Source organism: Anarrhichthys ocellatus, unplaced genomic scaffold (genome assembly GCF_004355925.1).
Source record: "Anarrhichthys ocellatus isolate YVR2014 unplaced genomic scaffold, GSC_Weel_1.0 scaffold148, whole genome shotgun sequence".
In the NCBI taxonomy this organism is placed as follows: domain Eukaryota; kingdom Metazoa; phylum Chordata; class Actinopteri; order Perciformes; family Anarhichadidae; genus Anarrhichthys; species Anarrhichthys ocellatus.
The window spans coordinates 192,617-207,153 of record NW_022280178.1 but is presented as its reverse complement, the minus strand read 5'-3'; the positions used below and the strand labels follow the sequence as shown (position 1 = coordinate 207,153).

The window sequence follows — 14,537 nt, the reverse complement described above, 5'->3', positions numbered from 1 at the left end:
TAAGTGCAACAAACTAATACGAACACAATAAGTGCAACAAACTAATATGAATTTAATAAGTGCAACAAGCTAATATGAATAAAATAAGTGGTGAGTGGAAGGCTCAGGGTAGTACTTCTTGAAGAGGTGAGTTTCCTGATGAAAGATGGGCAGCGACTCTGCTGTCCTGATGTCAGTGGGGAGTTCATTCCACCACTGTGGGGCCAGGACAGAAAACAGCCGTGACCGGGTCGATCGGCCGCAGGGACCTCTGAGCGACGGGGCAACCAATCGCCCCGAGGCAGCAGAGCGAAGAGGTTGAGCGGGGGTGTAGGGCTTGACCATGGCCTGGAGATAGGAAGGAGCTGTTCCTTTCACTGCCCTGTAGGCTAGCACCAGAGTCTCAATGTTATCCAGAGACGAAGACAATATAATTATATATCCGCCGAGGAGTCACGCGAGTTGAATGTTGTTGAATTGTTTTGTGCAATTGAATATGTTTTATCAAACTTTACCGGGTTTTTGAAAGCGATACTTCAAAATGTGTTTTCATTTAAACAAAGTTCCGTAGTACACATTGTTGGCTCTGCTGTACGACACAGAAGGTGTTCACCTGCCAGCATGCATGCACAGTAATAACCACAGACACACACACACAGAGGCCACACACTGGCTCTAAATCACAGCAGCGCACTGACCAATAAGGTGTCCAACATTAATTATGAATCCACCAATCAGCCTCACCCCTCCTTTTGAATTATTCAGCAGTGGCATACAACGTTTAATTGAGCCGGACCAGACCTCAAAGAAGAGCAGTAAACCACTCTGGTGATTGTCTGTGAGTGTGTGTGTGGTTGAATGCAGAGGCTTAGAGAAGAAGCCTCCATATTTTCTGATCTGCTATTAATTTGCAGCAAATTAATGGCGCAAACTCTACACTTCCTCCATGTTTACCTGCCGTCTCGATAAAGTCAGTATAATGTACAACATGTTACACTGGCCACTCTGCTGCTCGCATGCTTCAAACACAACTACAGTTTTCATTCGTAGTGTCTCTCGTTATCCGCATTGCCACAGTAGAAACACCCCTCCAAAACAAGTTATACTCACGTCACTTTTGTCCACAATAACACCAGCCAACAGCATCCTAGCCAGCAACAACCAGGCGGCAACCTCCAGTTCTGCCGAGTGAAGCCGATGCTGAAGTCTGTTAATGCTGCATTCTCTCTAGTGTCCACCAGGGGGCGACTCCTCTGGTTGTATAGAAGTCTATGAGAAAATGACTCTACTTCTCTCTTGATTTATTACCTCAGTAAACATTGTAAACATCAGTTTATGGTCTCAATCTCTAGTTTCAAGTCTTCTTCAATACAGCATGATGTTCATTTAGTACATTATGGTCCATTTAGAATCAAACAGACCATAAAGAGGAGTATGCTTTAGGGCGGGGCTACTGTGATTGACAGTTCACCACCAGAGCCCTATATGGGGTCTCAACATCACTCCTCCGCATTCCAAATATGGTAACCTCCGTTGATTGGTTGAGACGGCCGTAATCCAAGATGGCGAAATCGCCGAACTCGAGGCTTCATAAACGCGGTCCATAAACCAATGGGTGACGAACGTCACAATGACGACATCCACTTCTTATTTACAGTCTAGCAACAACAACCTAATAAGATGTTAATGCCAACTGTGCAATATAAAGCCTGTTCTTCAATATGCTGATATCTTAGTACTCCATCCATCCATCCATTTTCCACCGCTTATCCGGGGTCGGGTCGCGGTGGCAGCAGGCCAAGCAGGCTGACCCAGACCTCCCTCTCACCAGCAACATGTTCCAGCTCATTCTGGGGGATCCCGAGGCGTTCCCAGGCCAGCTGGGAGATGTAATCCCGCCAGCGTGTTCTGGGTCTTCCCTGGGGTCTCTTCCCATCTTAGTACTCTTTCTTGGTTAACAGGATTTTGGCACCACAGCATCCAGCAGATAACCAGTGTTTTCAGTCGCTGCATCACTGATTGTATGAATTTCAAGACAGTGACAACATGACAGTATCTGTGCACCTGAGGACCAGAAATAGCCAAAGAAGTTATTTTCTGCTTTTCAAAAAATGATTTCAGAGCTTGTGTGTATTTGCTGCCTTTATGAGGAGCCTTCATAACAGACAGCTGACATCAAAGAATTTGTGCTAAAAGTCTCCGCTTTTTAAAAAACCATACACACAAAAGAACATGCACAAACATCAATTGAATGTCAGACTGCCAGAAAATTGCAAATGTCTGAATTGTGAGAAAGTGAAACATTTGAGAAAGTGTCCGACAGTCAAGCGAGTTGTGAATGTCATGTTTTAATACCTCTTGGACTCTAGCCCTATTTTTAGGCCGCTGCTCGAAAATTGCATACCCATGCTAAAGAGAGTGCAGATCTGTAACTACAAGGTCTATTTTAATAATTTTGATGGTATAATACAGGTAACACTTGTGAGACACTTGTTCAGATGAGTAAATATTGTGTATATGTTACTGGTTAATAGTGAATGAAGATGGCACACAGCTCAAATTGAAAAGTTTCAGGTTAGAGTGCATAGGTCACCGATTCGTGGCGAAAAATACGTGATATTGTGGTAAATCTTCTAGTTTCTTATATTAGTTGTGTATAATTGTGTTTGGAGTGTGTAAAAAGTGACTTACATAATAGTGTTGCCCAGATGTTGCTGTTTAATCTGGTATATAACATATGTATACATGCAAAATATTCGCTCTCGATATGTACATTTTTTCGACAACATGTGCTACCCCCCTTGAGCGCGGAGCCCCCAAATTTGGGGACGTCGTGTATAATAGGTTGCACAGATTACGAACTAATTAATTGATGAATTGGGAAAATAATCTGCAGATTGATTGATGATAAAATATTATCATTAGTTGAAGCCCTGAAATAAACCATGAAAGACACTGAAACAGCCCATTTTAAGTTGTTTATTTGACTCTCTGGTCAGATCGGTCTAAAAGAACTGTTCCCCTTGTGGTGTGAAGAAGAGGTAAAAAAATAAGTATTTTTCAGCCACAGTAATAATCATACCAACACTTTCTCCCTAGATTCTCTATCTTCATATACAGTATGCCAACTGCATGGATGAATAAATGAATCTCCAACAAAGTGACACGAGCAGTGTTTTCATTCAATTGTCAAGCAAATTATCAGCGCGCTTTTGAAATGTCGCAAAAAATAAGAAAGTCAGTCAGGCATGTTTCCATCAACTGGTTTGGAGTGAATAAACCGGGCTACACAAAGCATAGTTTGGTCAGAAGTTGGCGCTGTAGTAGTGGCCATGTTTCATGTTGTCTGGAGACGAAGACAACATAAATATATATCTAGGAACAGCTGATCAGTCATGTGAGTTAAATGTTTGCAGATCCAGTCATGTTCAGGTCCAGTCAGGTAACATATTCTTTTTCACATTTGGCCTTAGTCTTTTGAATTATTATAAAAGAGCTAATGCTAGCTAAGTAAATCTGTTGCTCTCTTAAAGCATAGTAAAGAACAGAGACCTTTTTGTGTTGCCTCTATAGTCTTTATGTGGACAGAGTCATGGTGACATCACCCATTGGTTTGTGGACTGACGTTATGAAGCCTCCAGTTTGGCGATTTTGCCGTCGCCATCTTGGATTATTGCCGTCACCATGTTGGCTTTTTTGCAGCCAGTGAACAAAAGTTAACATATTTGGAACACTAAGGAGTGACGTAGAGACGCCGTTTACGTCTCTGGTAGCGGCAGCGACCTGTCAAACACAGTAAGCCCGCCCCAAAAGCATACTCTGCTTTATGGTCCATTTGACTCTAAATGGACCATCATTTACGAGACTTAATAGACTTCTATACAATCAGACTTCTTTTTGCAGCTGGTGGAGTCGCCCCCTGCTGGTCAGTAGAGAGAATGCAAGTATTAGGACACTTCTAATACTTGCATTTTCCAGAGGTTGCCGCCTGGTCGCCTCTTTAATCCACTTTTCTTCCCGTTTCAAGAACAACCACGCTCTCTCGTCGAGGCTCTCTCTGGTTGAAGATCAAGCTGTTCCACTCAGCGCTCCCCCTACAGGCCTTCTGACAACTTCCATTATGTGGACTGGATATGCAGCGCTTTTTCTGTTGCACTTGTTTTCAGGGTTTGTGTGTTTTTGACTTGGCCTCTTTCAGTATTTGCAGCGTATTTCCTGTTTATGCATTTGTTTCTGTTGTTACATTTTTGGGGATTTTCACGTGTTATTTAATTGGGATTGTTTGAGAAGCTGCAGCACATTTCTTCTAGTCGAGACGTTTTGGGCTGTTTTAGTTCATTCGTCCTTGTCGGCCACCGCACTCAAGTCACCTGGAGGACATCGATGTGAGTGTACTCATATGGTATGATCCACCTTAAAGCCAAAAGGATGGTGCACTGCACCCTGTCAGCCCTGATCACACACTGTGTGGGTGAGCGTTGTGGCTGATAGATGGTGAGGGACTTGTGTGGCTCGTAGAGCGGACATAACATTTATGAAACTAGGAGGGAAGTCATTAAACTTTCATAGAGAGAAAACGGGCTCATCCGTTTCTTTGTGTGTGAGCTGCACGGACAGCTGATGGAGGACTATTGCTTTTTCCACCCGCCCCTCACCCAACCCTGCTCCACACAGGACCACTTCTGCACTCGGTCCCTGCACATTGTTCTGTTTTCATTTAAAGGAACGTTTCAGTAAACACTGCTTTGTTCAAAAAGCCTAATATAACACCGTCCTTTTTCTAAATTGGGGTAAAACACCAATTTCAAACAATAAAACGCTGATGATAAAGTGTTAAGCCAATGTCACTGGTTTCTTTTCTATAATCTATAATTACATATAAACATCATTACTTTTCTGCACAGCTGGGAGTAACGGTACTGCTCTGCTGTGGTTAGAAAACCTCATCCCCCTTCTTTTCATTGACACGTCTCAACCAGAGACTGTATGGGCCATTCTACCGAATTCGTTCAAAGTGCTGTCCCCCAACAAGAAAAACTATTTAACAAAACAATTAAGTATTCAGACATAGATATTTACTAACAATGTGTTATGGTCTATTTAAACCCAAGGCATTAAATTAGATAGTGATAAGTTAAATATGTACAAAATCATCATTTATAGGGTACTTTCTATTGGGAAGTAGCTGTCCCCAACCCTGACATCTAAATTTCAATTTCTGTAAATAACACTTAAAACAATTTTTTGTTTTAAGATTTAGATTTAGGTTTAATTTTAAAATAAAAAAACTATACCCAAAAAATCATGTCCCCAGTTTTCATGTCACTACCGAAACACAAGAGTTTTAGTCCATTGGCTGAGCCTGGTTTTTAGCCACACCCCTGCATTTTGACCAGGCAGTGACACTGCATCCCTGTCCCTCATGGCTGAATGGTAAGTAGCTAAATCCCATACTTTTGATATAAATGTGTTCCAAAGTCTGAAAATCGGCGTGTAACCTTAAGAATTGTCACTACCGAACACATATTCTCTTCAATTAAGTAAACTTTTTGGGGTTTAATGCAAAGTATTATGTTTCTATGTGTGTACACCTCTTCAAATACGTGTATGCTAGCCATCCGCTTGCTAGCATTCTTTAGTTATGCTCAAAGTTAGCTAGAATTGTCACTACCGAAACAGTCACTACCGAAACATATGGTAAAGTCTCTCTTTCCATTCATTCTCACTTGGCCATCTTCCGTTCTCATATTCCCATTCCCTTTGAATCAAACTTTATTTCAGTCTTCTAAGATTCCAATACAAGCAATACTTATCATATCTCGCCCAATGTCCTTTTATTTTACCCGTTATCTGTCTGCAGGTGCCCTTGAGGTCAAAGTCATGCACAACATTGGGCAAAACCGCTTTTATTGACCGTGACTAGAGGACAAGATCTGGTACACAGTGGACTAGGTCGTCACCTTAATCCCTCCACCAGAAAACATCACACAGGCATGTCCAGATCAGCCCAACGTCACACGACGTTGGGCTGATCTGGACAGCCCAAGAGTGTTCACCGCCGTATGTGAAAAACTAAATTTGTGAATGGATGTGTGATGGTATCTGACACTGAACCCCCTGAAACATACAGCACAACATAATATCAGTTATTTGTCAATGTTTTCTTGTTCTCTTTTACTGAACCCACTTGGGTCATTTTCCATTGACAAGTAATGTTTGTACTTTAAATGGTTCTGGATGAACAATTGTTATGTCTTCAAAAATAAAATGATTCTATTGACCACAAAACATTTGTGTTTGTAATATTCCCAACCTAAGCCATGTTATGAGTTAAGATTAAGCAATAAGGTTGAGGAAATATGATACAACCTTGCAAACAAAACTGTGGTCACAACCGAAACAGTGCAGTCATTGCCGAAACACTGGATGTTTTGTAAAAAATAAAGTATATTGAGTTATCAACCAAAATGTTACGATACCGATTGGTTTAATGTATGTTCAATTGTATCAATCATCAACTCTGGAATCAATATGATCAGTATTATGCATTTTACAAAGAAATATTGCATTTAGATTTTGATGAATTGTATAAATTGAACTTAGAAATTTGGTACAAATCTCATTTTTATTGATTTAATTGTGAAAACCTTCAAGAAATATTTGTAAAAATACTCTTCAGAGAAGGGAAGGAAACACAATCTTAACAGGTTAATAATAATACTTTTTTATTATAGTGTATTACTATGTTTCGGTAGTGACAATTATTGGGAGAGGAAAAACATTCCAACACAGTCTGAAAATACAATATAAAAATTGACGGTTCTTTTACTAGATATGTGTACTTTAGATATGGTACAATATATATATACGGACAAAGTTTTGGGAATAAAACATACAAAATTTTAAAATATTTCCAACCTGACTTTGAACGAATTCGGTAGAATGGCCCGTATACAAGAAGTGGACGTCATGGTGACATCACACATTGGTTTGTGGACTGCTGTTATGAAGCCTCTAGTTCGGAGATTCTTCCGTCACCATCTTGGATTACAGCCGACGCCATGTTGGTGTTTTTGCAGCCAATGAACAGAAGTTACCATATTTGGAATGCGGAGGAGTGACAGAGAGACGTCGTATACGGCTCTGGTGGCGGCAGCAACCTGTCAATCACTGTGTAGCCCCGCCCTAAAGCATCCCCTGCTTTATGGTCTGTTTGACTCTAAATGGACCATAATGTACTAAATGAACATCATGCTGTATTGAAGAAGACTTGAAACTAGAGATTGAGACCATAAACTCATGTTTACAATGTTTACTGAGGTAATAAATCAAGAGAGAAGTAGAGTCATTTTCTCATAAACTTCTATACAACCAGAGGAGTCGCCCCCTGCTGGACACTAGAGAGAATGCAAGTTTAAGACATGAAGCATCGGCTTCAGTCGGCAGAACTGGAGGTTCCGCCTGGTCATAATGCTGGTAGAACAGTCAGATGTGTCGATATGCAAAAAACTGATTGAGTCTATGTCCGTCTGTGTGGGAGAGAAAACTAGGCTTGTGCGCATGCGCTGGGATTTAACACCCCAGTGCACCTTGAGAAGAGGTTTCCTAACACCTCATGTCTGTCTCATAGGAGTATATTGTTTCTACTACCAATGATTACAGAACATGAATAAAAGCCTACACACAGTTGTACATGTGAACCTGCAGAGTTTTATTTCTGACAAATCAAACTTTTCTTAGTATCACAGTATGAAGCCTCATTGGCAAACCCCGTTTTTACCATACTCCACCGACACACACTAACTGGTAATACTAACAGAGTTCAATGGATCGAGTGTCCGCTCTATCTTCCATGTTCTCCTTTCCTCCGTATGTACTGCTTATACAGCTTCCCTTCATTCTTAACCAACAGTTGTTTTCATACTATTCCTTTACATCAGGGGTGCCCAATACGTTGATCGCGGAGGTAGTGCGGGTAGATCGCATGCCTTTCAAAAAAAATGAGATGTCCGCATGGCATTTGCCACTTGATTTTCTAACACACGGGTCACCGCGTATGCGCGGTCAACCGCGCGAGCTACTGCAAAACTCCGGCGAGCTAATTAGTTAGCCTTCCAATTTATTTCTACTAAAGAAGCTAAAGCGCCATGATTTGGGAAACGTCCAAAACCTTGCGTCAGAGCTGGAGACTCAACGGAAGGCGTGCCCGTAATTTGACAGTGCGCGCTACACAGAGCAGATTGACAAGTGTCTGTCAGAGTTTGACAAACGCTTTCGAGACTTTGCTTTACTCGAGCCAGTTGCTACACTTATGTGCTGCACAATTCGGGAAGATATTGAGGTTGATTCACTCGCATCAAAAATTGCCACGCTGTTTCACCTGAACTCGTCTGGAGTGGAGGATGAGATTCTGACACTGCAAGCTGACATTCAGCTGAAGTCCAGGGCTCATGGACAGTTTTCTCGCAGAGGAAAAGTACCCAAACATGAGGAAATGTGATACCTTCTTGACTGCATTATTCGGCTCTACTTATTTATGTGAGTCAGCCTTTTCCCATATGAAGAACATTAAGTCCAAACACCGTTCCACCATGACTGATGATCATTTGAAGTCTGCTTGAGGCGGGCTACCAGCAGCTACTGTCCGGACTATGCAACTCTGGCCAATCCCATTCAGTGCAAGTCATCAGAGTAAGGTAATGACCAAAAATGTTTTTCATGTAGGTAGATCATTTTGACTTGGTCATTTTAAAAGTAGCTCGCAAGCCGAAAAAGTGTGGGCACCCCTGCTTTACTGGGTCAGAGGTGTGTGTTAATAAAAACTTGGTTTTGCTGCACAGGCCGGTCAGCATGTCCTTACATGGGGAACGAAGCTCCCTTGATGAATTCAGGACAGTGCTGAAGTGGCAGAATGGGAACAGTAAGTTCTATACGAACACAAAGCAGCTCTGAGCCGTTCCTCACCCTCACATATCCACGCACCGCTCCGATAGCAGCAAGTCTCACACTCGCCTATCTGCATCAAGATTATGTGTTCATGTTTTTTAAAAAGTTATATCGGCTGGTATACATCTTTATAGTTGTTGTTTTTTAACTCCAAAATATCAATTATCATGCCTCAAAAATCCAGTGTATGTTAGACTGCAGCATTTTATGACAAAGGAGGAAGTAGGTTGACGTCACACCGCCTAAAGCGGAGACACTACAGGTGAATAGTGTGAAGAAAAGAACTGTTCATTTAAAAATAAATAAAAAACAAATACATTATTTTCGGTATTACAAGTTTTCTGAAATGTAATGTTTAAATATGCAAATGAGGCACTGTCTAATGCTAACTTTTTGGTGAATTTAGGAGACATACTTTGGGATGTTTTTGCTAGCAGTGTCTCACCTGAAAACTTTGTAGGGAGGAGGTCAGGGTGGACGGATGGCTCGACAAAACATGTGACTTTAACATGGGAGACTGCAGTTACTTACTGGTTACCACCAACCACAAGTTCGTCTTCTAATGCTAACCACAACTGTTCCCTAAGGAAGTCATCTTACCTAACGAGGTAGTGTTTGTGTCTGAACCTTGACCCCGGTGGTGACTGATCACAAACAAATGCTTTCTGTAGTGGTGTATTGAATAGTTCTGCAGGGCACTAAACACTGATGTCCTCCTGCTGAGAGGGGCATCAGATCACAATCATTGACTTATTTAGTTTGGATGACTTTGGCTTCATGCAATTCATTTCAAATCCAACTGAAATTGAACATAACTGCATTGATCATGTGGGTGAACCAGAAGCTTTTAGTGACATTCAAGTGATTCCTGCTGCCAGATGTTACAAGTAAATATTGATATCATGTCAACAAATACAAATAAATGAAGTTGAATGAATCGGATAATGTTTATTTTAAGTCATTCGTATTGAAGGTCTTCAGGGGCTTGTGTCCCTTTCATTGAGCTGCAGTGGCTCTCCTGGTGGAATGCTCTGCTCGGTCCATCTCTACAGTCTGCAGACTGTCACAGAGATTATGAACACAAACACACGGCTGTGGCCATGCTGTTTGCTTTGTGCTGAGACATCAGCAGGCACCAGTAACCATGTATTGATCTGCATTCAAAGTGCACTTAGCAGGGAGTGCTGAAGGATTAGAGGGAGGGGGGGGGGGGAAAGGTAGGGATGGAACAGGAGGAGAGGAGGCAGGAGAGGGAGGAAGAAGAGCCTGGATGTAAACGTACAATTGCTATTAGAAACTCAGCAGTTTTGAATATAAACACGTTTGTCTCTAAAAGGGACACAGAAGCATTATCAGCAGGAGCAGCGGCTGCAGACTGAGGGGAGATGTAGGGAGACAGTTGGGCTGATTCAGATAACGGGCTGCATTAGTCTCTCATGTACCACATCAACTGATAATCAAGAAGCATTAGCACAGTATCTCTACAGTCCTTTATTCAAATATATTTATTTATATATATATATATATACTGTACAATGTTGCAGTATAGCTGCAGTGCATTAACATTTGAGTGGACATGTATGAAATGATCAACAGCGACAGCAAGTGCAGCAATGCACCACTGGAGTACCAGAACAGCAGAGATTGGGACTTTAGAGGAGTTCATGCAGTCAGACTGATGTTGACCTATCATGAGGCATTTCCAAGCAGATGGAGAGGACAGCATGGAAGTTGTACAGCTGCAGTATATAGATCAATGGCAGAGCCGGTGACATAGCCGGCATCAAAACAACTCAATAACACAACCAGTGAACATTAGTACACAGTGACGTACCACTTGAAACAAGAACCTTCTCAAAGTGTTGGTCCTGGTAACCTTCCATGTCATTAGCATATGACACTGATGAATGACTTTGCTTTCTTTCTGCCTTAGTGATGAGGACAATCCTAATGATAGTGCTCCTGTCTGTGCTGCCGCACTGTATTGTGCCGTCTTGTTAAATGAGAGTTGCTCCGTCTCTACCAATACCATTTGCCTCTGATGGAGAGGCAGTGGACATCTAAACGTTAGTCACTTGCACCTAATGAAGTATTAAATGAAGCAGAGTGCTCTGGTGCCTTTCCCTGGCTGCACTGGGCCAGTGGCCCTCACACAACCCCATTCAGCGGCACCTTACTATCACTGCCACTCCTACCAAAGAACCCCAGACTGAGAGAAACCCTCCATCCCCGCTGCATCAAATCCTAACATTTGTTCTGCTTTGGGTTCTGAATCTTTTACTGGGGAACTTAAAGCTACAGGAGACTCAAAGCTCAACAGAAAGTGAAGTCATTATTTTGGGATCAGGTGACAACCTCAGGTTCTGTTGATGCAGAAGTGTCTGAAAACCTGCATTCTCTCTCCTGACCACCAGGGGGCGACTCCTCTGCTTGTATAGAAGTCTATGAGAAAATGACTAATTCTCTCTTGATTTATTATATCTCTTGGGAACCCAGGCTGGGGCCTGATGCCATTTTAGGGGTACTAAATATGTAACTGACATATCAGCACCCCACTCTCAGGTCTAGCACTCCAAAAGACCAATAACGATATATAACAATAAACACAAGAATACCCATTAAGTGTAAACGTGCATGTTTTATGTCACCTGAAGGCCACCGTAGTTCTCCGAGACACTGGGAAAGGGAGGAGTGAGCGGAGGGGTGTTCAGCTGGTTGCAATCTGCATCCTCACCACTAGATGACACCTTTAGAGGCCGCAGCGCCTTTATCTTCTGCTTATATTACTTTACAGCAGCATGAAATGAAGATGAACTAACTCTAAAAAATACTGTCAACAACTTGAACTATATCAAATAAAAGATATTTAAGAGGTGGCTTGATATTAAAATAATATGCTTTATTATACATTTTCATTTCTCTTCAGCTACAACCATGACTACACGGTTCAAACATACACAGCTCATTAGGTGTGCTGCAGATTCAACAGATCATTGTAAACTAGTCAATAATTATCAGCACGAGGTGGACTTCAATATCACCCAATTTGGAGTTAGTGATTGTGAAGGCATTTCTATTTAGCTCAATTTCATGCACTATTGAATGCTTTTACCGCTTGGGACCACAACACATAATCATTGCTGGGTCTAATGGTTGCTTTCTTAATGGGACCCCAAAACTTCTGAGGAAAATAGGTGTTAATGTGCTGTTGGAGCCCAGACAATTCAGCATTTAGTTTGATCCACTGGCTGACTACTGCATCACTACAGATCTAATGCACTTTATTTAAATAGAGTCTCCAGAGTTGATGTTATACGTGTACTACAACATGCTGAAAAGGTGACAGGTGGCCTCTTGAGTGACAGGTGACAGGTAACCACAAACCACCACTGCAGTAGTTCTGTCCTCACCTCAAAGGCATGGATACAATCTGGATATCTTCTGTTTATATCCGGGTCCTGAAGGCAGCAGACTAAACACCCTGCACCAAGGCCACACTCACCGGGGGATAAACCAAGAAGCTCCGAGGCTCGATATTTAAACCCTCCAGTACGTCCTGGGTACACCTCTCCCAGTCAGACATACCCAGAGCAATTCTAATGAAATCAAACTATATCTACAAATGCAAAAAGCAGGCGGAGCTGTACTCATAGCTCCTCCTGAGTGCCTGAGCACAGACACCCTGAAAACTGTTCCAAGCTTGCTCAAAATTGTCCTGTAATGTCAGTGATGGATCAGAAAACGCTTTTATTTAGACCATTTTTTTCCATAATTGATGAATATGTTGATTATTTTCTCGATTAATCGATTTGTTGTTTGTTGGTAGAATGTTAGGAAATGGTTAAAGATGCACATCACAAATTCTCATAACCCAAAGTGATGTCGGACCATATTCAGTTTACTATTCCAGAAGATCAGAAAATATACATGTTTGAGAGGCTGGAACCAGCTGAGAGTAATAACAGAAAGACATTCAGAGCATTAATATATAGAGATGCACCAATGCTAATACTGGCACGAAGCACTGGCACACATTTGACATATTGCCTCATAAGCATTAGCAGATATTTACACATCCAAAAGACACGGAGCAACATTATCACTCATTAGGAGTTGTGCTTGTGTCCACTTGATGAATGCAAGTACAATGTTCACTCTCTTGTATTAAAAAGAGAGTGTCTCTTAAGCTGCCAAATGACCACTGTGTTCAGCACTACGTGTAACTGCAGGTATCATACAGTGGGTTTAATGGAGCCTTTCCACTAAAAACACCAGCCTGACATCACCAGACACCAGGTTATTTATTGAGAGTGAGACTGAACCAAAACAAGGAGCTGAAAGACACTAAACAAGCTCTGTGGAGCGGAGAGGAACTGCAGAGTGGGTGATAACTGTCTGTGGGTCTGTCACTCCAACTGACTCCTCTCACATCACACACAGTTATTTGACCCATTATGAACAAAGAAATAATGGTGCAGCTTTAAAATGCAGTCTGCTGGTGTGTCAAAGCATCCGTGGGGCGCCTCTCATTCCAACATGTCCTTCCTGTGGAATTACTTTGTGTAGGATCGAGCAGCTTAGCATTGCAGTAACCATCAGTTATTTGTCAAGATACTGACGTTGGAAACTGCAATGGCAACAACCATGTCAGCCCTGGCAGAGAAAAGAGTTATCAGGCTTTCATTTTAAATGATAGCTTACCGAACATACATATTCATATATATATTAAGATGTTTTTGGGGGGGGGGGGAAGACAAAATAAATACTCAGCTGCAGTGAACACACGTTCCTCCCATGTCCAATACAAGCTTTTACTTCATTAGAGAAACATTACATATGCGCACACACACACGCGCGCGCACACACACACGCAGCGTGCTGGGGCATTGCCTCAGCGTAGAAGCTAATTGAAGTGATGTGAAGCAGATGCAGCAGCAGCAGCAGACTTCACGCTGCCAGTCTGCACCGCACTGCGCCCCGCTTCCACCCAACACACACGCAGCCCGCACGCTGCTCAACTCCTCTCTCTCTCTGAGACAATAATGACAGCGACTAAAACACCTATTCCTCCATCTCGCTTGTCCTCCGGTGTCTTTCTCACTGTCAGTCTTTGTGTTTTCATCCACTCCCACTGCTCTAGGTCCTCTGTCAGCATGATGCGGACTCACTGACCAAGGACTATACCTCGCGGAGGCTGTCATCCTTAATGCGGTAAACTCCCTGCCCCAACCACACACACACTGAGCAGAAAGACGCAGTGACACCGAGCACCGCGCCGGCTCTCGGCCCCGCGGAGCAACATGACAACGACTTACAGTTCGCAGGAACTGGATTTCATCCTCGCCTTCTCCTCCCTCGGCCATGGTTCGCTTTTCACACAGAGATGCTCGTGCTGTATCTGCGTGTGGAGGACAGGCTGGCTGGGGTGTGCGCGCGCGTGGCGGTGTATGCGTGTTTTGAGACGGCAAAAGCCAACGCGCAGTGGAAGTCGCCTCTCATTGGATGGCGCGCGCTCACCGAGGGAGGAGCCGCACAGGTGTGAGCGTGTAGTGTTTGTGTGCGCGAGCAGTTTGCCATCTCTCTCTCTCTCTCTCTCTCTCTCTCTCTCTCTC

The 14,537-nt window shown here is 42.7% G+C and overlaps 1 protein-coding gene across 3 annotated transcripts in view; it reads right to left on the bottom strand.

Annotated features, from left to right (window-relative positions):
• LOC116400108 (ryanodine receptor 2-like) overlaps positions 1–14,463 on the bottom strand; it is a 113,178-nt gene extending 98,715 nt beyond the window's left edge. For 2 of the 3 annotated variants that reach the window (XM_031877772.1, XM_031877771.1), the window contains exon 1: positions 14,241–14,463. In XM_031877772.1, coding sequence (XP_031733632.1) covers positions 14,241–14,288 — 48 coding nt within the window. In that variant the 5' untranslated portion in view covers positions 14,289–14,463. The remainder of the gene's footprint in view (positions 1–14,240) is intronic. The other variant, XM_031877770.1, reaches the window with a different exon arrangement.
• Between the last annotated feature and the right edge of the window lie 74 nt (positions 14,464–14,537).